General features: G+C 38.0%; 1 protein-coding gene across 1 annotated transcript in view; it reads left to right on the forward strand.

Moving 5' to 3' along the window:
* LOC122401181 (inactive rhomboid protein 1) overlaps positions 1 to 21,011 on the forward strand; it is a 327,337-nt gene extending 306,326 nt beyond the window's left edge. Inside the window, exons 7-15 of the mRNA XM_043403149.1 lie at positions 6,960 to 7,273; positions 10,364 to 10,450; positions 10,786 to 10,977; positions 14,466 to 14,649; positions 14,856 to 15,107; positions 16,366 to 16,553; positions 17,328 to 17,582; positions 17,679 to 17,832; positions 20,224 to 21,011. Coding sequence (XP_043259084.1) covers positions 6,960 to 7,273; positions 10,364 to 10,450; positions 10,786 to 10,977; positions 14,466 to 14,649; positions 14,856 to 15,107; positions 16,366 to 16,553; positions 17,328 to 17,582; positions 17,679 to 17,832; positions 20,224 to 20,655 — 2,058 coding nt within the window. The 3' untranslated portion in view covers positions 20,656 to 21,011. The remainder of the gene's footprint in view (positions 1 to 6,959; positions 7,274 to 10,363; positions 10,451 to 10,785; positions 10,978 to 14,465; positions 14,650 to 14,855; positions 15,108 to 16,365; positions 16,554 to 17,327; positions 17,583 to 17,678; positions 17,833 to 20,223) is intronic.
* Positions 21,012 to 24,104: the final 3,093 nt, after the last annotated feature.

A 24,104-nucleotide genomic window follows, 5' to 3' on the forward strand; every position in this document is an offset into this window, starting at 1 on the left:
GAGCCCTGATTTAAATCCGATCGAGCACTTATGGGACGAACTCGATCGAAAAATACCAAAATCGGACCGCTATACAAAACCAAAATTGATAGCCGCACTAAAAAAGGCATGGGATGAAATACAGCCCAAAACGTTAAAAAAATTAATACACATTATGCCAAATCGTTTACTGGAAGTAATTAAAGCCAAAGGGTATCAAACTGCTTATTAAATATTTTTTTTACTGTTACTTATAGAATTATAATTTACTTTATAACCATTGTCAACTTACTTTCCGATAGACGTTCATTAGAAAATATTTGTTAATGCTATTGTTACTCAAATGAACATAATTAATAAGGTGACATTATTTACTTAAGACACGAATAAATTTATTTTTGTAAACATTTCGTATTTTATTTATTTTTATTGTATCCTTTTACGGCTATTTTATAAAAATGATAAGTGTCAACTTAAATACCGACGCGACTGTATAACGAACGAGATTTGTTTACGCTACGGTTACGATTGAAGCGATTACGGAAAAACACAGGAAGATCGATTATAATATTTCGAAAATATCGTCGATACCGCAACGTTGTTATAAAACAAATGTTTTCTGATGTAGATACGCGGAAAACGTAGGTTAAACATAGTTCAACAATGGACTGTGCTATGCCTCGACGAACGCCGAGCCGGTATTGTATAATTGAAAGCAAACACGGCCGAACGATCAATAGAGTAATTAAACTCCGAAATGAATAATTAGGTGTGCGCTATATTACAGCCGTTTACACACAGCCGTGGAGTTGCTTCGAGATTTATAATAAAGTCTGCTTCGTCGCGGGGGCAGATCCGTCGTAAGATATATGAAACAACGTGGCAAATATATCCCACTTACGGTCGTAATTTTCAAACGCTTGGAACAAATCGCCTCAACATATTTTTATAATTTATTCGACGAGCAGAGTATGAAAATCGCGGCACACGGAAAGTTTCAAACGTTCCAACACTTTGGCTGGAGGAACGATGAATCGTGTTGAGTTATGGAGGCACTCGAGACGCAAAAGAATAATTTGTTTCTTTGTTAAATCTTTGGGAGGAAAGAATAGCGTGGTATACGGTGTAGAGGAACTCGCTTAAAATGTAAAATACCCGTTTGTTGCTCGAAAGAATTGCGGGGACCAAATATGCACAAGTATAATGCATCAGTTGTATGGTTTATTGTCATTTTTTATTCCTTAAGTGTTGAAATATTTCGAAAGTTATGGAAAATAAAAATAAAAGTTTTGATTTGAATTTAATTTTTAGAAACTAGAAACATGATTCTGATTCGAATGTACTGTATAAAAAATAGAAACGGATATTTCATAGCAAAATACTTAACCAACAGAGTTGTATATTTTCAATATTCGGAGATCCATTTTATGTTTGAATGAAAATAAAACACAGTTTCCTTTCAACAATTGATTTATATTATAACGTTTCGAAGCAACGTTTCATGGTATTCTTGTTTCTAAAAACAGTTCTTAACGATAATAATTAAAAATTATTTCCTAGGATTCCTGTTAGAAAGTACAATAACAGTCTGCTTCACGTTCCTGAGTCAAAGAACATTATTTACGCTAAAATTCGCTCCTCGTTATGCATCGTTTCCCAAATCAAGAGTATCGAAACACGTTCGTGCAACGATTTTCAAAAAAAAATCTCTCCGAATAGACGACCAATCGGCAGAAGTAGGCGTCAGGCCACCGAGACTGGTTTAATATTTATTTATTAAAAAGCTGGCTGCGTGCTCCAGCGAACGGTCGAATTCTCGTTCCTATTCCGTCGGGATGCAATTTATTGTCTAGCCGCTTGTTGAAATCCACAGTTCAAAAATTCGCGTTCCAGCGCCCGTTTGCTGCAGTTCATCGAGCGACCCCTCGAACCGGTCTCCGTATATTGTTGCGTCAAATAATAGATTTCGCAGCGGTATTCGTTGTTTGTGTGACTTTGGTTCCTTTCTCTTTTTTTTGTTGTTACTGTGATTTTGAGATTCCTGGAATTTATTCTCGACCGCGATCGACGCGTCGCGCGTTCGACTAAATATTTATCCTCGCCACAGCGACGGGCTAACGAACGAAGTCGCATTTTTCGAGGTCGCGTGACCCGTCGAAATACGGCGTGCCTTAATTACGAGCAAGGACCGATAGGGCAATTAACGATCGGGGGGGATGAGGGGGTTCGCGACCGCATAAAATCTCAACGGATGGCCTCGGCGCGATAAACATGGGGAATGTTAATTCCGACGTGTGGGGCTAGAAATTAAACTCCATTTGATTTTACAACCGGAAGAGCGCGATAAAAAAAAATCGTCGCGCTAACGCTTCATCAGTTTCCATTATAAAAATGGTGCTTCGGGATTTTTTATTGGGGAGATTGATTGTCAGGTTGAAGTTTTTATTCCGCAGAAATTCACCGCTTCGAACCGGGTGAACGTTATTAGAAATTTATACGTTCGGCTCGTACTTCTTTTCGAAGAAATATAAATACGTATGGTCACTTCGAGCCAATTTATTTATTCATTGATGATGATAGAAGATGACGTTATTTTATAGAATCAAGAAAAATGAATATGGATATTGGAAGGTATTCCAATAATGTATTTCTATTTGTGTCTTATAATCTATAAAATTCAGTGATTTCAGAGTCTTTCCTTACGATAATTTGCGAGGAAGTTTCGCTGAATTTATTACGGAAGAACGTCAGGTTTCGATTGTTATTGCATCGTTAAAAATAATGGATAAATTTATATTAAAAAGTAGTAAACAGATTCCTTTTATTTGCTTTTTCACGTGCAATCGTAAAACAATACATAAAATGCTGCAAACGGTTGCATTTTATTTTAATTTCGACGATATAAAATCGATTCTTTTGTATTGAAAGATGAAGCAATTATTTGAATTTCAGGAGTAATTATAATGAAAATACGGACGAGAGATTCTCGTGCAGTAGAACGCAAATGAAAAGCAATAAACAATGTATGTGTAATATATGTATAGTATAAAGAAATGAAAACGTAAAATATTTGGCCCTTCTATACTTTTACACATTATTATTATTTCCAGGTGAAATTAATACTACGTTACGCCATTGTGTTAATCCAAACATAACCAGGTTGCATTAAAAGTATGTTTTTCGTACAACGAAATATTTATTTAATCGCAATTCCAACAATGCTGCGATAAAATAGAAGATTGAGGGATAAAATGCATCCCGTGACACAAATAAATGATTACCAGACGGCTACAAAACAAGCTAAAGAGCGCAGCGGAGCAAATCGAAGAGATTAATCGCTCGATAAAATCCATACCAATATTCCTCTTGTTCTTTCTATTTTCTTCTCTCGTTTAGCTCGAGGAATAAGAAACCAGATTCAATTTAATCGCAGTCTACTGTACGGCTGATCAATCTTCTGTCCTTCCCTGCCCTCTCCCCTCGGCGTCCTCAAATAAAAAAAGACGGAAGAACTTGTTATTTTCGCGTTCGATGGAGTTCGACCGCTATAATCCGGTTGACTTTTCCGCATTGTAAACGCGCGTCGGCGGAAGCACCGAGATTTAACTGCCACGTCCTGCTGTTCCGATTATCCGCGGGCACGCGACCAAAAAAAAAAACAATAGAAAAAATACAAGAAAAAATATCAATTATACCGAGTGTTGTCGCGCCGCGGGATTTAATTTTTGAGGCTGCGTGACGCCGAATTTTAATTGGAACAACGCCACTCGGTCGGCAGTAATTCATATTAATTCCGAGACCTTAATAACCAGAGGCCCGTTGGCTAGCCTGGCGAACTGATGATATTGGATTACACCATTGCTTCATCATTAATATCGATCACCTGTGCGCTCTGCGCGACGAGGTTAATGGGTATTCACTAAGAGCACTCATTGTTTCGCGATCACGTAATTAAACACAGATCTACATAATTCTATTGAAACGATTGCCACAGAGGGGAGCTTGCATAGCCAACCGGGGAACCGAAATAGAAAAACTGGAATTCGATTGATACGTTCGTTCGATATTCGAATCGTTACCGCAGCCTCGATTACGTTGATTGATCCTCGCGTTTTTCGATTATCGAAGATATTTAAATGCATAGACTTTACGCTCGATACGAAGAATTATTTAAATCTGGAGAACCACAGGCATGTTTTCATGTATACTTGACTGGAATATTGATTGATTAAATATGTTAAGAATGGGATTGGATATCCAGAGTTTGTGAAAGCTATGAAACGATACCCAACGAACCAAATCTAGCCTGCCATTTGTGATTTTGCAGCCCCTCAGGGATGAAGAATGATTTTTAAGTGAATTTCACGCTAGAATCAATAGCTTGAGAGGGCTGAAGGGACAAATAACAAACCGCTCAATCTACCCCACAATTATTAATGTTTATTCGCGAGTGTGGGGTGTAGCTACACGTAGGTTAAAGTTACAATGACACTACGACGTCTTTATCAGACTGGCCATAACGCGTCTCTAACAGGACTGAGCTAGAACGCGTCTAAAACAGACTGAGCGTCTTTCACAAAACCTCCCTTCAATATACATATACATTTCCTTAACCTAATAGCAAAGAAAGAGAAAAAGAAACAGGACAGAAAGACGGAAAAACGAAACTGAAAAATACTTAGCGTAGGGAAAGTTTAGCTACAGTGAAAGAGAGTAATAAAAATCAAGAGGCTCGCCGAGTCCGGATCGGGGTGATCCGAGGCCCAGGCGAAACCTTGAAGGAAAACAGGCACCTCCCACGACTGTAGTCGCCAAGTGTTTAACAGGACGACCAGGCTCGCACGAGACCCTGGGAAAATGGAAAAATTGAAAGCATAAAACTATCCTTATATTCCATTCCCATTCATACTCTGGCAAGTGCGTAGTGACTATACAATGGCCGCTACAAGCTGTTTTAATTTTCATACAATGGCGTTCACGTGATACAATCCTGCCTATTCATTTGCGGATTATTATGGATACATTTAGTAGATTAATTTTCCTATCTCCCCAGCATCTATCTGTATGAAAACACATTTTCGTCGAATAATTGCAACTAAACATTATACCAATTTGACGCATTACTGTTTAATACGTTGAATGTTGAAACATTCGGATTTAACGTAACCTGAGAAGTTGTTGATAATTCCAGTGTTCACAAATTAATTTCGATTATTTGTTAACGTGTACATATCAATAATAAATATACAGGGTATTCGACCACCCCGGGGAAAAATTTTAATGGGAGATTCTAGAGGCCAAAATGAGACGAAAATCAAGAATATCAATTTCTTGATTGAGTTTTCGTTAAAAAGTTATTAAAAAATTAAATTAAACAATTTCAAATCATTCTGGAACAATTAATTTTGGTTTCGGGGGTCAATTATAATCATTTTTGGTTTATACACATACTCCCGAAATCCTAGGTACTTTCAAGAAAAAAATTCTTTACCGAAAATATACAACGTGGCCGGAAATGTTTCTATAACTTTTTAACGAAGCCCCAATCAACAAATTAGTATTCTTGATTTTCGTCTTACTTTGGCCTCTAGAATCTCTCGGTAAAATTTTCCCCAGGGGTGGCCAAGCACCCTGCATATATTTAAATCTATGAATAAGCAGATAATTATTCGTAAAGTCTAGCATTTTTATAATTTGTCTTTTCGTACAAAAAGTTTGCCCATTTCTAATCTAGAGATCAACTTTGAATCAAAGCGATTCGTTAAAAAATTAATTGTTGTAGAATCGATCTGTCGAATATTGAATCGAAAGATTCTAAAAGGGGGAGAGATCCGCTACTCTACGATTAGTATGCGGCTATTGCGGGGCATTATGGCTCATAGCCGCGCGAATTAGCTGTCGAAATGTAACATTAGTTACACATACGTATTTTCTGATATGAATAATTGCACGCTTAATTGCATAAAATAATTCCCGAGGTCGTTCGTTATCGGCCGTCGTAAAATAGCATTACGCAAGGTCCGATCAATTGGTCCGCGTAGCATTGTTAACAGACGCGTGGTAGCCCGTAGTTTAATATTAATGAATGACGTTACGCTTCTCGAAATTAGTAACCGCCACCATAATAGCGTTATAGATACGTCGTTCTAATAGACGAGCGCGGAAACGCGTTTCTAGTTTACAATTAGAGACTGGAGGGGCTGTTTAGCGCCCGATTAATAAACATCGATGAAAGCAATAACACCCGGCAAAACGTTATTGCTAATACGTTTGCAACGCGTTCACGCCCTTCCACGCGCAATAAGTAACCTGAACGCAGGCGAAACACTGAAACATGAAACTCGTGAAAATGGAAAAACACAAATATTCGTCGATCGATAAACTGATCATTTTCCGGATATCCTATTCCTTATTTGTTTACGTTTTTTGTATCGATATGTACAATTTCACATATAAATTAACCCCTTGCCATACAATGGCGAGTTTGACACGTTATAAGTTCATGACGTCAAGTTTCACAATCATGAGGCTACTCACTCGTCATCAAGTATTATGTATTAAAATCAACACATTTTTATATTCACGAAGTATTCATAAAACAAATCTATTTTTTTCGTAGCCATTCCTTGTACGAACGAATTTAAACAAAATTAAATAATATAGGCTTGACAAATTATTTGAAATTAAATAGTACGTCAAGGGGTTAATTGAAACTCTTATTTCTTAACGTATAATAAATGTGATTCCTATCGGCTTCCCATAACGATCAAAAGTACATAGAAATGAGATTTCATGCTTTTCTCCGTCCCTCCCCCGACCGAACCATTTGTTTCCAGCGACGTACGCCTCCGGGCAAAAACTGCGGCCTTTTTGCCCTGGTGGAGAATTAATATAGAAATCGGATTTATGAAAGTCGTTTAGGAGATACCGCGGCAAAGAGGGAGGAGATACATTATTGGCAAACCGTTGTATCGTTGCAGTCCTTGACGAGACAACGGCCCAGAGAGAGATCGCAAACCAGACCGGAATCGCGAAGCTTCCCACCGAGCGTAATAGCCTGTATGTCGGGGGTAGAAATTGCGTCGTCCCCGGAAACCGGCCAGGACGAGGAAAGGTCCTTCTTCGACAGGCCTCCGCCGCCCCCGCCGCCGCTTCCGCCCCCACCGCCGCAGCAATCGCAACCACAGATCGAACAGGGCATCGACGGATTGGCCAAGGACGAACAAGACAGCGCGAAAGTGGCGGATCTGCTCGATTCCGCAACCGAAAGGGGAACTTCCGAGGAATTGGTCAGGTGAGACTTCAACAGAAAACACTAACGTGTTTGAAATATTTTTTCTCGTACCATAATCGCGTCAAAACAATGCACAGAGCCACGACCCGTTTTAATTTTTTATCGAATGTTTTAATTTTGTATTTCATTTCATGGAACTAACATAAATAACCTATTGAAGTTAATAATTACGTTTTAAAAACGTAGGAAAATCACACAAGCCTGAATAGTTAACAAATAGCATACAGGGTGAGTTATTTAATACTTTCACCTTAATTTTTCTTGTAAACTACATATTATATAAAAACATGTTTCGAACGAAAATTTTTTGAGGGGCATACAGGGCAACAATTAATTTTTTGCTGTTTTTCTTTTTTATCAAAATATGAAGGACTTGAGTTTTTTAACTACAATGTACAACATTTAATCATGTCATTCGAAAGTCTATTGAATATAGAATAAAAATTATTAAAGTACGTACAGTTAGAAATAAATAGTTACCGAGATATCATCCAGTGAAGAATGATGAAACTTTTGTGTATGAGAATTCTACACAACACTTGTCTCAGTATCAATTTTTATAAACATTGTCTAACATCTAACATGTAGTTTACAAGAAAAATTAAGGTGAAAAAATTAAATGACTCACCCTGTACATTTATCTAGTATGTTTTTGTTATATTTACAAATTATTATTTTTTTCTCCTTTTTGAAAACAAGTTTAAAGCGTTCTGCTTTAGTTTTATCAAGATATGAATAAATTCCAATGGTTCTAATTATATTACGTTCAGAAACAATGCAATAAATTTTTCAATCCACTTTGACATCAGAAAATTCCACGCTTATTCGATATTTTTTCTGCGAAAATAACTCAGTTTTTTTCTATATTTCACATATACGTTTCCAAATAACTCTAGTGCTCGTGGAATTCATCGAATTTGGTTCCAAGAAAGCTAATATTCAATTTTGATATTGAAAGAAATCAGCCCCGTTGAAAAGAAGATGAAATTTAACGTTAGATTCTAAAATTTTATGTTTCGATGATAAAAATTGAGAAGAAATTTTTCAACTTTGCACACGACCTCGCTAGTAAAGGATTTTTAAACAATTTGACGGCTTGGAAGTAGCGCCGTTGCTTGGAGAAGGATTGTCGAGGAAATCCTTTAAGAGGATTTGAAAATTGCGATTTCGAACTCGAAAATGTTTTTTTTAGTTGGGTTTTCGACTACTTTTTACGAAATTACGAAAGTTCGATATTCACTGTTTTTCAAGCGATGCTTTCATTTCGTTTCAGAGTGTATATAATAATATGGATACGATTTTTTGTATTTATCGCACTAACGATTTTCACTTTAATATCGAATCATGTTATGATTGAAATTATGTATTTGTTTTCTCCATTGAATTTTGTATATTTATAAAAAGAGTAAAAAACAATTTTACCCGTTCTATTCTTTCCTACATTTTATGCATGTCTGCTAATTATTTTAAATGCCCAGTATCATATATTTTTCAACAGTAGGAAAAGTAAAGTCAAACTACAATTTTATGTAGCCTTAGTAAAACCCAATCAGTTAATGCATCGGTTCGAGGAAAGGATATCATTCAAAATGTCGCCACCACATACATTCGTACTATTTTTTTTCTTTTTTATGAGTAAAAGGTCTTCTTTGATCATTGCAATTGATCGACATTCAGTTTTTTAAATATCAAAGGCGACTTCTTACTTCGAAGTGAGTGCATAACATGAATACAGTAGATGTTACAATAATGGTGATAACAAGCACTAAGAAATGAAAAAAAGCAAGAATATTCTCAAAATAAATAACAAAGAATTGGCTAATAGCGATTGTCCATTATTTTCCTTTAAATCATAATCTTAAATTTCGTTAATAGAAGTAGGTGAAGGAGAGAATATAGAAAACTTTAAATTAAAGCAAATTCATCTAATCGCACAAAATGGAGAATATTAATGTAACAATGTTTCATCGAAATTGTGTTAGGATATAAACTGAAGAATGAAATAAAATACGATACGCGGAAGTAGAAATAAATATAGTCACTATATACAGTGAAAACTCGATAAATGTCTTCAAGAGCTGTTCCATAAATGATACATTTTTATCCCCACCACTAGGGGGATCCCCCTTGAACCAGTGAGGCGAAGTGTAACCGGAGACGTAGCGGCTTTCTTTAAAAATCTTTATTGCCTTCGTCAACTTAGTTTAAATGTCCCTGTCAGTGTGACCACACTACTGTACAAGAAGAAATTTTTTTATTTTTTACTTTTTTTTAATAAAAATTTTACTATCATGTAGGGAAGATTTTCTAATTAAAATGAGACTAAACACGATATAAATCGGCCAATATTTGTTACCATAATATTGAATTAAATATTGTGTACTCGTATCTTCGCAAGGTCAGTGGATTGGTACATTTATCGAACAGTGGTAGCTAACGAAACCCCCTATTTCATAAGTGTTGCAGTTTTTGATCACTTACGAAACGGTGGAACCGTTCCGTTTGAAAATAGCTACCTCCCGTTCGATAAATGTAGCCAGCACCTCGATGCGTCGTTCTTTGATATTTCCGAACATAGAAAAGGACAGCACAAGAAGGATAAATAAAGAGAGAAAGACTCGCAAGTACAATATTTAATTCAATATTATGCTACCAAATATTGACCGATTTATATCGTGTTTAGCCTTATTTTAATCAGAGAAATCTCCCCAACATGATAGTGAAATTTTTATTAACAAAAAGTAAAAAATAAAAAACTTTCTTCTGTGCAGTACTGTGGTCACACTGACGCGGATATTTAAACTGGGGCGATAAATCCGAGTTTCAGTCCCTCTTTCTTCTTTAGCTACTGACTCTTTCTACGTTCGAAGCGTCGGCAAACTACAATCAAATTCGAAAGACGATTCTCCTATTCCGTAAGTGTTGCTGACCGGACCCGGAGTAGCGACATTTATCGAGTTTTCACTGTACATGGAAGATACTATTATCGATCTAACCTAGATGCCAAACAAATCTAACGCCCGAAATTGTTATCAATAAACATGCCCGTCACAGTTGCAGCTGTATGAAAAATGTATCGCGATTTCACAGGTTTGCACCGCAGAAAGATGAGAGAACGACGATTGACGGACAGGTCAGAAGACCTCGTCACATCTCGAGGGACCATTATATTTCAAGGTGAGAATCTCTCTCTACTTTGCTCGCAATAACTTAGTCCTGACAGTCATTCTACCAACAGTAACAAAATTAGACTCAAAATAATCCCTTGTTCCTTTCCATAATCCATGCAATAATAAATAAAAGTTTGAAATTAATGAAGAAATACGTACAAAATTGGAAATATACGAATACTAAACTTTTACTAGAAAATGCAATTTTTTTTTTTTGTAAATCGTAATTAGTCGTCAATTTAAAACTTCCAAATTCGTACCGAGACTCGACGTCGAATAGAATGTAAAGAATCCAATGTCGAGTGTAAAGTGCCATGAACTATAACGAGAAAGAGATTACAGAAAAACGAGTTGGAGCAGGTCGAGGTACGACGTTTCTTTGGGCGAGGGTACAAGGGCGCATCAGGAAGAAGGGGTGTCTCTTAGGAGGGATCTAACAGGAGCTACTAGAATTTCTCCCAACACCATCGATAGAATATTTGACAACAGTAATAGGCGACAGTACGGCATGGGAATTGTTGGCAGATTCTTCGGGTAAGTTTCTACATACACTAATTTCAAGTTTATTCGTTTGATACCTTGGTAGCTGAAACTTATTAGTTGACGTGCCAACAAAGTACTTTGGTAAACTTTATCATCGGGATACATTACATTACACCACAATTTTTATTATCAAACATAGAATATAAAATAGATATTCTCGTTGCTGATTTTGGATGGACCATTCTATCCATTTATTAGAAATATTTCAACAATTTTTATAGGCATGAATATAAAATAAAACGTGTTACGTTTCAAATAAAATCCACCTCATTCTTGAACTGTGGTTTTTTCTATAAAATTGAAAGAGTAAATCTATTTCAAAGAATAAAATTTTTTAAAATACTACTGTTCCAGTACAATCGTACGAAATGCACAAAAAATATGTTCCGTTAAGTTTACATTTCCCATTGTCTAGTAGGAACGGTACTCGTCACGGTTGCACGTGATCCATAGAAATTTTCATAATTAACCGCACAGTGTTCTCCAATTAATTAAAATTGACGAGAAGTCTTTTTAACGCGTGTACGCTAAATTTGGACGCAAGATACGATTGGGGAAAGTGTGCGAGAGTTTGAAAGGAAACTAGCCTGAGGTTCAGAATCTTAAGGTTTCCAGCTGATATCTGAATTTGTTCCCGGGATGTAACGCTTCAAAGTGTAGCGTTTAAAATGTCCGGAAGCATCGTGACCCAGTTTTTTCCAGGAAATGCGTACGGAAGACGAAATAGCAATAGTAAAAAAAAAGCGTTGACACAGCGTCTTTCGTTGAAAGCTCGGCTTTCGTGTATGGGGTAGGTCAGCGGAGATGTGGGAACGAGAGAACCGACTACGCAGGTGAGAAATCCGATTGAGCGAGCGAGACAGCAGATATTAAAGCAGCGAAAATTATGATTCGCTTCAAACGACGATGTCTAGTCGACGAGAATTCGGATCGACGAACAGCGCTTTAAATGCAAGACTTGCATACGAAAACGATTTTAATACCTTTGTTTAGTCAGAGAAAATATTGATAGAAAAAATATACGGTTGTACGGAGTATTATTTACGATCATCCTGTTAACCTTCGTTTAATGTTAAATATTGATTGAAACGTTTCGTGTTTGTTATTATTATATTTGTACGACTCACGTAGCAGGATTATTTCCGTGCTAAATTTGACACTTTTCAGGGCAACGTTTCAGATTTTAAATTTAGGTATAAACGTACCTGGTAATTTAAAAAATTTTTTAAATTATACCGAAGACTGAAGTCTATGTGTCTTTGTTCTAATTCCAAAATTCATTAATGATTTTTAAAAATTTGATACAAACTGGGTATTTGATGTCACAAAAAGGTGGATGCGTCCGAATTTAAATTTATACGAGAATGAAACAGAAGTACACTGTGAGAATATGCCTGCAGCTTGCTTTCGTCAATGGCCAGGTTAAATATTGTACTTTGTGCAGATTTTATTAAATTCTACGGCTGCTGGTTCAAAAATATGTAACTTTATAAATATTTGTCGTTAAACATTTTCTCATGAATTTTTGTTGTAATATTTATTTACAACGCGAACATCGTATCAGAAAGACACGACTGCAAATACATTCGTGCACACAACGAGAAATCTCTCGTTTCGTATCAGTTTGTTTTAGCATCCGACGTATACGTTTGTTATATATCGATTTTTACGAAGAAATTGATTTTGGAACGGCGAATAAATGAAATTCCGTACGAGTAATTCTAACAGTTTTTACAGTGTTTTGCAAAAATGCTCGCTTGTTTACAATTCATCGCCGTCGAGCCTCCGAGCACAGAAGCAATCGATGCTGAAAGTAACAGAGAAATATGCCAGAGAAATGTTAGAGATTCCAACAGAGAAATTTCAGTTGCCACGTGGAAAAAATGTTTTTTTTTTTAGCACCTTAATTGATCCAGTGTTCCGTGCTTCCGAACCTTCGAGTTCCATATGGCAACGTGTTCGAGCGACGCGAGAAGAATGAAATGCAGAAATTCGTCTTTTCCAGGCTCATTTTATTCCGCAATTTCCACGTTCCACGGTCGCGACGATGATAACGCGGCTTTATTAAAATAACTTTCTCCCGAGCTTTTCTACTCTTCGCTTTAACGATCGCGTAGATACGACCCAGTTGGAGATACACGTAACGCACAAATAACAAACGCGGACGAACGGCAAATGTCAGAAATAAAATGAAACCGTGACTCGAGGCGTCTTGACAAAGCGTGGTGATATTTAAAAAATGTCAGCTGGTTCGTTGATATTTCCCGCACACCGCATACGCTTATATATTCTTACACGAAACGTGATTCTTAAACTCATCGACGCGTCAATAATGGCTCGAATTGCTGGCAGAGAAGTGTGTATTTTTCTCACGTTCGAAATTACTTCCACGGAGAGTGTTTCTCTGCTGATGGTAAATATTTTAGAGAGATTTTTACAGGTCAAAATAAAACGGAAATCAATAACGACGAAATTGTGCTCGAGACATTTATACATGGGAAATGATTTTAATATTAAACATTTTGTAAACTATTAATCGTCTACCCTCAAAAACTGGATCCCATTATGCAACTTTAAGGAATAATAATACTCCCGAAACATGTAATTTTTACACTGGTGGAGCAAACATTTCTTTAAATTTGTTGTACGTATAGTATTGTTGTAAAAAATTGATAAATGCTCATCTCTTAATCCTTTACGTGACAACGGATTTTTATACTAATAAATTAATTCAAAAGTTCATTACTAGTATATTCCAGCAGCATATTCATGAAAAATGTGGAACATTCATTTATTTTACTTTTTTACTTCGGTGGGACGTTTATTTATTAATATTTTTATGTCGACCCAGCTGCTTACGATAACTCTCGTATATCTGAAATTTTGTAACTTTTGTCCGCAAATGTATACCAGCAGGAGTTTCTCCACTTATCGCAGGATGTCATTGTGTATTGATAACGTTTGTATAGAAACAGCGGTAACGGTATCAATGCAAGCGCTGGGAAAATGGTCGTAATTTTTCCAACGTATTTCAATATGGCTTTTATAAATTACTTTTTCTCTTGAATGACAAATGAAACCTGCACCGTGGTTCATTTCGCCGTTCAAAAGACTGGTGGATCGAGTTAACGTTCCGATTTTCATTACGCTCTCGTGTATTAATCACGTCATTAATTCAATTAATTTTAAAATAAAATTATTTACGAAAGAATTAATAAGTAAGGAAAGTCGCGGCAAGCAACGGCAACTGAAATTATTTATACTCTACTTTAACGAAGCCACAGTTGGAGATACAAGTACATTTAGTTTGCAATATACCAATTTTACTGAGAATCATTAGGAGGCACTATTGAAAGTGCTTATTAGCAATTTAAACAATTACTTCGATTCTTCCAGCTCAAAGTAAATCGTTATAGCCGAAGTCTAAGTAAATTTAATTCGTTCAAAAGACCGAGTAACGCGTTTTCTCGTGATTGCAGAAGATCGTTTCGAAAGAGCGTGTCCCAGAAGCCGGACGTCAGAAAGCAGTTAGACGACTTCGAAGACCATCGACCATACTTTACGTATTGGATCACTATCGTTCAAGTGCTCATTTTGATAATATCTTTAGCGTGTTATGGTTTCGGGCCTCTGGGCATGGATCTTAGTCACAGATCGGGGCTGGTGAGTTTACGTCTTGCAATTGTTAGACACTTAATATTATTATATACCAGTTTCAATCGCTCGTGATCGGTTATCCAGATACAGAAACGATATTTTAAAATTTGTCGACCCAACGAAATAAATTTTCACGCGATAAGTTGAATGATTTCGTAGTTTTGGCTGGTAGTGGGCGTCTTGGCGAAACTGTACGAAAATTTCGATTGCAGGTTCTCGTTACGAGCCTGTCGCTGCAGCAAGTGGACTACCAGGAACCAGCGAATTTCTGGTTTGGTCCGCGGGCCGCGGATTTGATTCACCTGGGCGCGAAGTTCGCGCCGTGTATGCGTCGCGATATTAAAATTCTGAAAGAGATCGACGTCTGGCGGGAAAGAGAACGCGACACAGCCTGCTGCATCAGAAACGACGACTCCGGCTGCGTGCAGTCTAGTAAAGCGGATTGCTCTGTGAGTATTTATTTAGTTTTTCCTCCGAAAAATAAAAGATACAAGACAACGAAGATTTTTTTTTGTAATGGAACGTACGAGTAGAAACTAGACTCGAGCATTGTCGTACGTGTTTATAATATGATCTTCTTTTTTGCGAACCAACTGGTCCGGGGACTGAGATCGACTGCTACGGTAAATTTCAGCGACATTAATACGTTGTTCGTCGTGTTTCTTTGGTTGCTATTAAGTCACTGCGTTCGCAGCATCAGTCAATTTTATTTATTACACGGAAGCTGCGTTTTATTTTTGCATGACAGAGTCGATGCTGGTAATATTTAGGCCTCGAAATTCTATAGTTATTTGCTTTCTGTTCGACAAATTTACGTAGAGCTAGGTAATAATTCCTGTATCTTGTGGATATTTTGAAATAAAAAGGAATTAATATTGTAAGTCTCTTCGTAGAAGCCTCTTTAAGTATACTAAAATCTCATCGAAATAAAAAGAAGCCCAGAATAATTTTGAAGCCCAGAATTGTTCGTTCTTAATTACTCTGAAATATCAATAAGAGGGGAATTACTACCGGAATTAATACCTTCCAAGTAATTTTAATAGCATATTACCATTTCGAAAAATTACATAGAGATAGGTAACAATTCCTGTATCTTGTTCATATTTTGAAATAAAAAGGAATTAATATTGTAAGTCTCTTCGTAGAAGCCTCTTGAAGTATACTAAAATCTCATCGAAATAAAAAGAAGCCCAGAATAATTTTGAAGCCCAGAATTGTTCGTTCTTAATTACTCTGAAATATCAATAAGAGGGGAATTACTACCGGAATTAATACCTTCCAAGTAATTTTAATAGCATATTACCATTTCGAAAAATTACATAGAGATAGGTAACAATTCCTGTATCTTGTTCATATTTTGAAATAAAAAGGAATTAATATTGCAAGTCTCTTCGTAGAGGCCTCTTGAAGTATACTAAAATATCATCGAAATAAAAAGAAGTCTAGAATAAATTTTTATTCGTTCTTAATTACTCTGAAATATCAATAAGAGGGGAATTACTACCTTCCACGTAATTTCAATAGTATATTTCGAAACGTTTCGCGAATTTCCAATGTATAGTTTATTCCGATGAATACTTCGACGCAACATATTCAAGGCATTGTGTGTTCTATAATGTTACGAACGAAGTTATGATATTGCATGATGAAATTCGCGAGCATTGTTCCGCGATACAAATCGAACAAAGTGCGCATTGTCAGTAACGCTTATGAAAACTATAGAACACGATATCGACCTGGAAAAAGTGGGGACCTGGGGACAGCGGACCCGGCGGGCGTATAAGCGGATCTGTTTGCGGATTGGATCCAAAGTTTTGCGATGCGCCAGCAAGTGTAGCGCCGTACGAATGGCCAGACGACATCACCAAATGGCCCATCTGCCGGAAGACCAATCCCTTCAACCAACGTTTCAGGTAAATTGAACGTTACCCCCAATATTTCGCCAACTTCTGAAACTCACTATTGTAGAACTCCATTCATCCGACCCCCGTTTCTCCGATCTAATGTCATCACGGTTTTACCGAGCACGTTCCTGAATTCCCATTAGATACACGGACCAATAAACATTATCCAAACTGTCTTATTCCACGACGAATTCGAATAAATGGCGTTCCCACAATTTAATTTTATATTTATTTGCTCACATTCTAACTGAGATTTTTTTGACGTTTCGATCTCTCGATTAGGATATAAGAATATATTTTTTCAGTACTCTATCTGGGTGTTCAATTTTATAAGGCGATATTCCCTTGTAAACAAAAATTATTCACCGCTATCCACGCGTCCCTCCTACGCTATAATCGAGAACGATAATTTAATTTACTTCCTACGCAAACTGTAACAACCTGATCGCAGATAAATTGCAACTCGCGAGGGATCACTGTACGAGTAGAACTCTAACCCTTAAGTAGACTCTCGATCTTAACTGAATTAATTTACTTAATGTTGATTTTGTACCAAATTGGTAAATAGAAATCAACTTTCCCTTATGGCATTTAGAGGATTACATAAATTTTCAAATAGATACATTGACATATATTAAATAATTGTTAGTTTAATCCACGTAAGGGTTGATAATATACTTTGTCGACTTTTCTGAGGAATGGTTAATATCGAAAAAAATCCTTTCCGTTGCTCAACAGTAGAAACGGAAGTCAACGGGCCAACGGAAACTTCCCTGTGGGCCGGTACAAGGACAAAATGGCGGAGCACATGGTGTGCGAAGTGATTGGTCATCCGTGTTGCATCGGTATTCACGGGATGTGTCGAATCACCACGAAAGAGTATTGTGACTTCGTGCACGGTTATTTCCACGAGGAGGCGTCGCTCTGTTCCCAGGTCGAATGTTTGCACGACGTATGCGGCATGATTCCCTTTCTTCATCCCGAGTGGCCAGATCAGTTCTACAGGCTTTTCACCACCACTTTTCTTCACGCCGGGTAAGGTCCACCGTGCAATCTTCTTCGAATGATCTTTGATTGGACAAAACTTTGAACGGAGCTTTGCTAATACACGATCTCGCGTTCCGCTTGCAGAATTCTTCACTTGTCGATCACGATAATGGTGCAGTATTTCTTGATGCGGGACTTGGAGAAGCTGACTGGCTCGGTGCGTATCGCGCTGATCTACTTCATCGGGGCTCTGGCTGGAAACCTGGCCAGCGCGATATTCGTTCCTTACAGAGCTGAGGTAAGTTTCGATCATAATTCTTTAAGTAAAATCACGAATGTGACACTCTGACAAAATATGCTAGAGCGACCCACTAAAGTACGATTCTTCGCCACAAAGTAAACAATAAGGTGAGACGTGGAAAGAAAATAAATCCAGACAGCATTAGTTAATTCCAGTGAAGATAAAAATCAAATAGTACGACCAATATTATGTGTTCCGTTATTTTTAATCGAATGGAAAGCTCTAGAGACATCAAACAGAAACAAATCTATGAGTCAAATAAACGACTTTTAAGTCGTTCTGTAAAAATAGGTTAAAATAAAAAATCAATGTTCGGACCATCCTCCGTATTATTCCGACTAAATAGGAATCGACTGGATCGTCGTTCGTCGATAACGAGAGGGGGGGGAAACTACGGACAGCCTCGTCAGAAATTATAATTCGGAATCTGTCCGCGATTACCCGCCCCCAGGCAACGGTTTTATTAGCTGCGCTGCGAAGTTTTAATTGAATAATCTCACGGCGCGTTTAACGGACCGTTTCATTGTGTATCGTCGATTTAATCGAGTCTTTGACCCGCCAAGGCGAAGTAATTGCTCCTGGGGGCCACCTTTCGCCCGCGACTCATATCCACAGAAAGGGTAAACGGTATTAGAATCGTTTGCTTTACGGCGTCGTTCGCGCACTCCCGTCGTCTTATCGCTCGATAGTTTAACCCTTAACACCTCGGTGAACTTGGAGTTGCGCGTCAATTCCATTCCCGTCGTCTCTATTTCCAACTGTTTCCTTCCACCGGGCTTGTGCGCTTCGGGGGCGAGACTATATAGGCGGTACGAGAATAAAGCGGACGTAAAGCACCGTTCTCGGAGAACTAGTACCGTCCAATTTGTTCCAATTAGTTTGGTTAAATGTGCCCCCTATCCGGGAGAACTATGTCTTTAAGTGATATAGTGTTAATTATTGTTCCCTCGCGCCTCGTTCCGTGATACCCAACGCTGATTTCTATAAGGGGAGAGCCTGAACGCAATGGCTCCAAGCATTCGAATAACTTTTGTAACTTCGGATACAAGAAACCTTAAGGGGGTCCTCTAATGTAAAACGCGTTTTTTATGTTCACTTTGTTATTTTTTTATATAGAAACTATGCAAGTTTTTGCAACATTGTTTCTCATATATATTTATTACACTTTTAGTAATATTCACAAATTTTTACAACGAGAAATAGTAATAATTAATGGCAGTACAGAGCCTCGAAAAAGTGTTCCTAATAGCTTTCATAATTCCAGTCGTTCTGTTTACCTAAGCTAAGAAAATGGAAAAGATTCTTATTTAGGATACATTTTTCTATATTCGGTACTAAAGGGACAGAAAAAAATTGTTAATTAAAAAAATGACAGCATTTTAAAGTTGAAATATCGATTGTTTTCTTGTTTTTAACTTTAGCAGGCTAAAAAAGAAATAGAAAGAATAGTGATTTTGTCTTAATTCTAGTACGGGTTATAGCGACACATGTATTGAAGGTACACGACAAATTTGAACGAAATCGATCGAGTAGATCTGGAGGTGTCATGGAAGCCAATTCAGAAAGTATAGTTTTGAAACAGAAGTATCAGACCGTTCATACAGGTATAGCTCGACTTTAGTTAATTGTAGGAGTTCGATGATATGCTTTTGCACATATATTTCTAAGACTGTATTCTTTAAGAAAATGCAAAAGAAAATATCGAATTTTTTGGCGGTTTACGGTAAAAGACCCCTTTAAAGAGGCAATTTGCTGCATAATGTTAGAGGGCTAATCTGATGAAAGCAGAATTTTGTACGAATTAATATACAAATTACGTAATTTATTAGAGTCTTTACTATGTTTCCTTTCCTACTGTTGGTTTCTTAATTTTGATGCTAGATATTCGTATTGAAATTCTTTACGTTGATGGTTATATTGAAATGCGACTTTTCTTTTAATTGGGAACTATATTCGTTACGTTAATCAAACTCGACGTAAATTGCTGATAAATAATAGTGACAAGTTCTGTAACTTTAAATATGGAATCTGACTCTCGTAAAATTACACTGTTTTTACTAAAACGTCAGAATCGATCGAACTTTTATTATTCTTAGTCCTGGTTGTGGCGACACCTGCCACACTCGCCAGCAGAGGGCTACGCTCAATCTGTAGCTCTCTCACAAGTACTCCTACATATGCACTCCTCTACCAATTATTAATCGATTGCCTTGCAGATGAATCCCACTATCAAGCCCAGGATGAAACTCTCTTTCCTTTTATTTCCTCCTTCAATCTCATCGCTTCCTCAGTACACCAAAAGTCGCCAACACAGCCGTAACTAAAATTCTCCCAACAAATTCCATCGTCTTTAAAATAAAACAGATATCCCTTACGGAATGATTGCAGGTGGGGCCAGCAGGCGCGCACTTCGCCCTTCTGGCGACGCTGATCGTCGAAGTTCTGCACTGTTGGCCGATGCTGAAGCAACCGCGAAGAGCCCTGACGAAGCTGATCGTGATCCTGCTGGGTCTGCTAGTGTTGGGTATCCTTCCGTGGGTGGACAACTACGCCCACCTGTTCGGATTCATCTTCGGTTTCCTGGCCGCGTACGCCCTGATGCCTTTCATCTCGTTCGGCCACTACGATCGCCGACGAAAGGTCTGGCTGATCTGGATCTGCCTGATCCTGATCGTCCTACTGTTCACCCTTCTTCTGACCCTGTTCTACAACGTGCCGGTGTACGAGTGCGAGGTCTGCAAGCTGTTCAATTGCATCCCGTTCACGCGGGACTTCTGCGCCTCGCAGAACATCAACTTCAAGCGGGAGGAGCCCGTATGACACACGGAGCCGTGCTTCGAAGTCGAATTCGAAACATCGTACCGCGCCGGCCAGGATCGTGGTCGATCCTGGCGCAGGCGGCTGCTCGTCCTGGCTTTGCTGTGGTATCCTGGACGGAAGCTGGCGCGGATTTGAAAGTCACGTGGAGGGAATCCTCGAAGGGTTCGATGCACGCCTCCTCCGTTGTCGCCAAAGAAACCTGGATGAAACTCGTGTTTGTCCGTCGGACGAACGACACTGCCTTAAAGTTAAATAAAAAAAAAAAAAGAAGCCCGTGACCCTCCATGGGGGGTGGAGGGGGAGGGGACTTGCAGCCGAGCGGACTTCGTGGTCCTCGATGGCATGTAAATATTAGAAACACGCGCCTTTACCGTAAGCGACCATCGTTCCCTGGTGATCGCGAACGGGATGAACTCTCTGGGAGAGCGAACGTTTTACCATCGGGCAAAAGGACGATGATCGATCACCGGGGGAGGTGAAGCTCCGCCCGTTCGGACCGTGGTTTCGAAGATGGAACGAAGAAGGACGGAGAACACGTGTACATAGTCGGACGAAGGACTCTTGTTACATACATATACATACGTACGACGTAAGGGACGACCTTAATAAGTTTAATTTTAGAGGGAAACGAACGCGAACAATGTTGAAAGTGTTGCACGTCTTTCGTCTTCTACGCGACGCAGCACCCCCGTACCTCCGACGCCGGAACTATCTGTGATGGGCCACGCGGTTGTCTTCGAAGAATATTTTTCATAAGCCACGCGCTAAAGAGGTGCAACATCTAAGAGGTGAAATTACGCCACCACCGGTCACGCGAATCGGACGAGCTTAATTTTAAGGTCGGTGTAAGGGCCGTGACGAGGGGGAATGGGAAAGTGTTAAACGATAAGTCTCCGGTGAAACGAATCAATTTTTTATAACGGCGTGAGAGTGATCGAAAGAGAGAGAGAGAGAGAAAGAGAGAGAGCAAGTGACGGGAGAGATATCAGAACACTTAATCAATTTCCACCAACTTGTACATATAAATAAACTCGTAGACGCGAGGGTATCGATTTAGCGGGGGAGGACGACGGATCGCGGATTTAAGCGCGAGCAACGGTTCATTTCGTTAAAGGTAGACGGGAGAGCAAACGAAACAAAGAAACAAACAAAAAGCACTCGTGACATTCGTGAATGTGTATTTTATTATAACGGGTATGTACATGTAAGAAAAAAACGTTGTCTGAGAGCCGCGAAAAGGAGAGGGAGCGAACGAGAATGAATCTGTTCGTCCGCGTCAATTTTTTTGTCGCGCGTAACGACACTGATATTTACAAAATAGCAATAGCGAGCATGATGTGCCACAACGTGATGGGGATCGTCGCGAGTGAAAGTGAGATTCGAGCAACCTTTCCTATCGTCGACATTCGCGATCTTGTTCTTAGTGTAGCATGCTCGGCGGAGGAATTTATTTCGGTTCGATGGCCGGCGATACGAACGAGGAAAACGTGCTTCTCTGTTTGCGTTCAAGCGAATGCCTTGGATACGTTCGTGCTTTTGCAGACCCGTTGATTTTCTCAGCGTCGAGTCGAGCGTCTTGGACAGAAGGATCGAGTATGGCTTTGAGGTCTTGCGATGCCTTCGCGAGACAGAAATTGAACCCTTTCCATCCGTAAGTAAGCCCTCTATGACCCAAACTGTATTTTATTTTTCATCACAATTAGAACCGTAGGTGTTTAATAATGGGATATGAATCGAAAAACGAGAAGAAGAAATAGTAAAATAGTCGTGAACGAATTGTTTGTAGGTCACACTTTTGTTTTAAAATAATAATTAAATCAGACTTCAAAAATCTAGATAATGACTTCTGAGTCAAGTGGGTTTACGGGGGGGGTCATAACAGAATGTGGTAGAAGAGTTTTGCAACCAAAGTCTAGAGAAACTGTTTCTACTATTGATCATAATGTGGTCGTATTGTGGTTAGAGAGAGTAGTGAGAGTTATTCGAATCCCTTGGAATATAATTAAATTATGATTTTCTAAATATATTAGAATCTGTGTTTCCAATCTAAAAGTTTCCACATCGTTCATTAAAGTAATGCGCAAAAATAAGTTTGAACAAAATTAGTCGTATTGGAATAGACACATCTAATTAAATAAAATTTATCTCGTAATTATTGACAAAACAAAATTCACTGTGCATTCCTATTAAAAACTGTGATATATAGAAATAAATCTACTTAATTTCATAGTACGCAAGTTATTTATTTGCACTGTAATATATTTATTTCTGTTACGAATATTCACAAATGTAAATGTTTGATCAATCGTCGCAAGACCTTAAACCGTACGTGTGATTAACAAACACATCGTGACACTATAGCGAAAAATAATATAAACCTACCAAAAAATTGTAAGGAATTTGAGAGAAAATATTAAAAATCTACCTTAACTTTTAATTCATTTACAAGCATCGATTCCTTCTTTCAAGAACATTCGAATAGTTTTTAAGAACACCAGAAACCTGCTAGGCTGATTACACTATGTTAATATTTATAAATGTAAAGGCATGGTTTTCTATCCTCGTACATGTTGAGCATGCCACAAAAACGAATAATAATTTATGATATGGGAATTATAATAATTATCATAATATTGGTAATTAACATTACCATTATTAATATAATTAAAATTAACATGGTAATTACCTCTGCATAAATATAATACTAATTGGAGCCACGTGAGCGCTATCTCATGAGTATAAACGCACGTTTCTGAAGCATTATAACCGCTTAACGATTTAATAATTAACGATTAATAATCGTATAACTAGTAAACAATTTTTATACATTTCTCTGAATATTCGTTGTTGTCGCTTGAGACTACGAAATTAAAGGAAAAGAAAAACTAAAATATTTCTTTTTTTCGCCAGAAATGCCGTGTATACGGTACAAGAAAATTAAGACCGGTTCGATATGGAAATTATTACTTTATCAATGTAAAATTAAGAAAACCCGTATCGATCGTTTTTGCATTCGTATTCATCGTTTTCCTTTTTGCTGTAGATTAATAGCTTCTTTGATCATGGCAGGCGCGACAATTACGATAATCGAAAACCATGCTCTCGATGGTAAAACCAATTCGTCGTACCTCGACTTAATTCGTCTTTGTATTTTGTATTTTGGACGCGAACTATCATGCTTCCTTTTATCGAATATTTTTTTACCATTCGCCATGCTGCGCACAAGTTTCCACCACATACGTTCTCAACGACCAGTCGACACGTGTTTCTACGTGAAAACCTAATCGAATCAATGTTTATAAAATGATTAAACGAGAATTGATAAAAGGGCTGGTCATGTTCTCGAGGACGCGTTGAGGTAGGCGATTATTCTCTTTCGCAAAAATTGCTATTATCCCGCGAATTAGAGCACACTTAATTGCACACGTTCAGTTGTAAATACAACACGG

This window comes from Colletes gigas, unplaced genomic scaffold (genome assembly GCF_013123115.1).
Source record: "Colletes gigas isolate AHSC1104 unplaced genomic scaffold, ASM1312311v1 Colletes_gigas_Sc00022, whole genome shotgun sequence".
NCBI classification, from domain to species: Eukaryota; Metazoa; Arthropoda; class Insecta; order Hymenoptera; family Colletidae; genus Colletes; species Colletes gigas.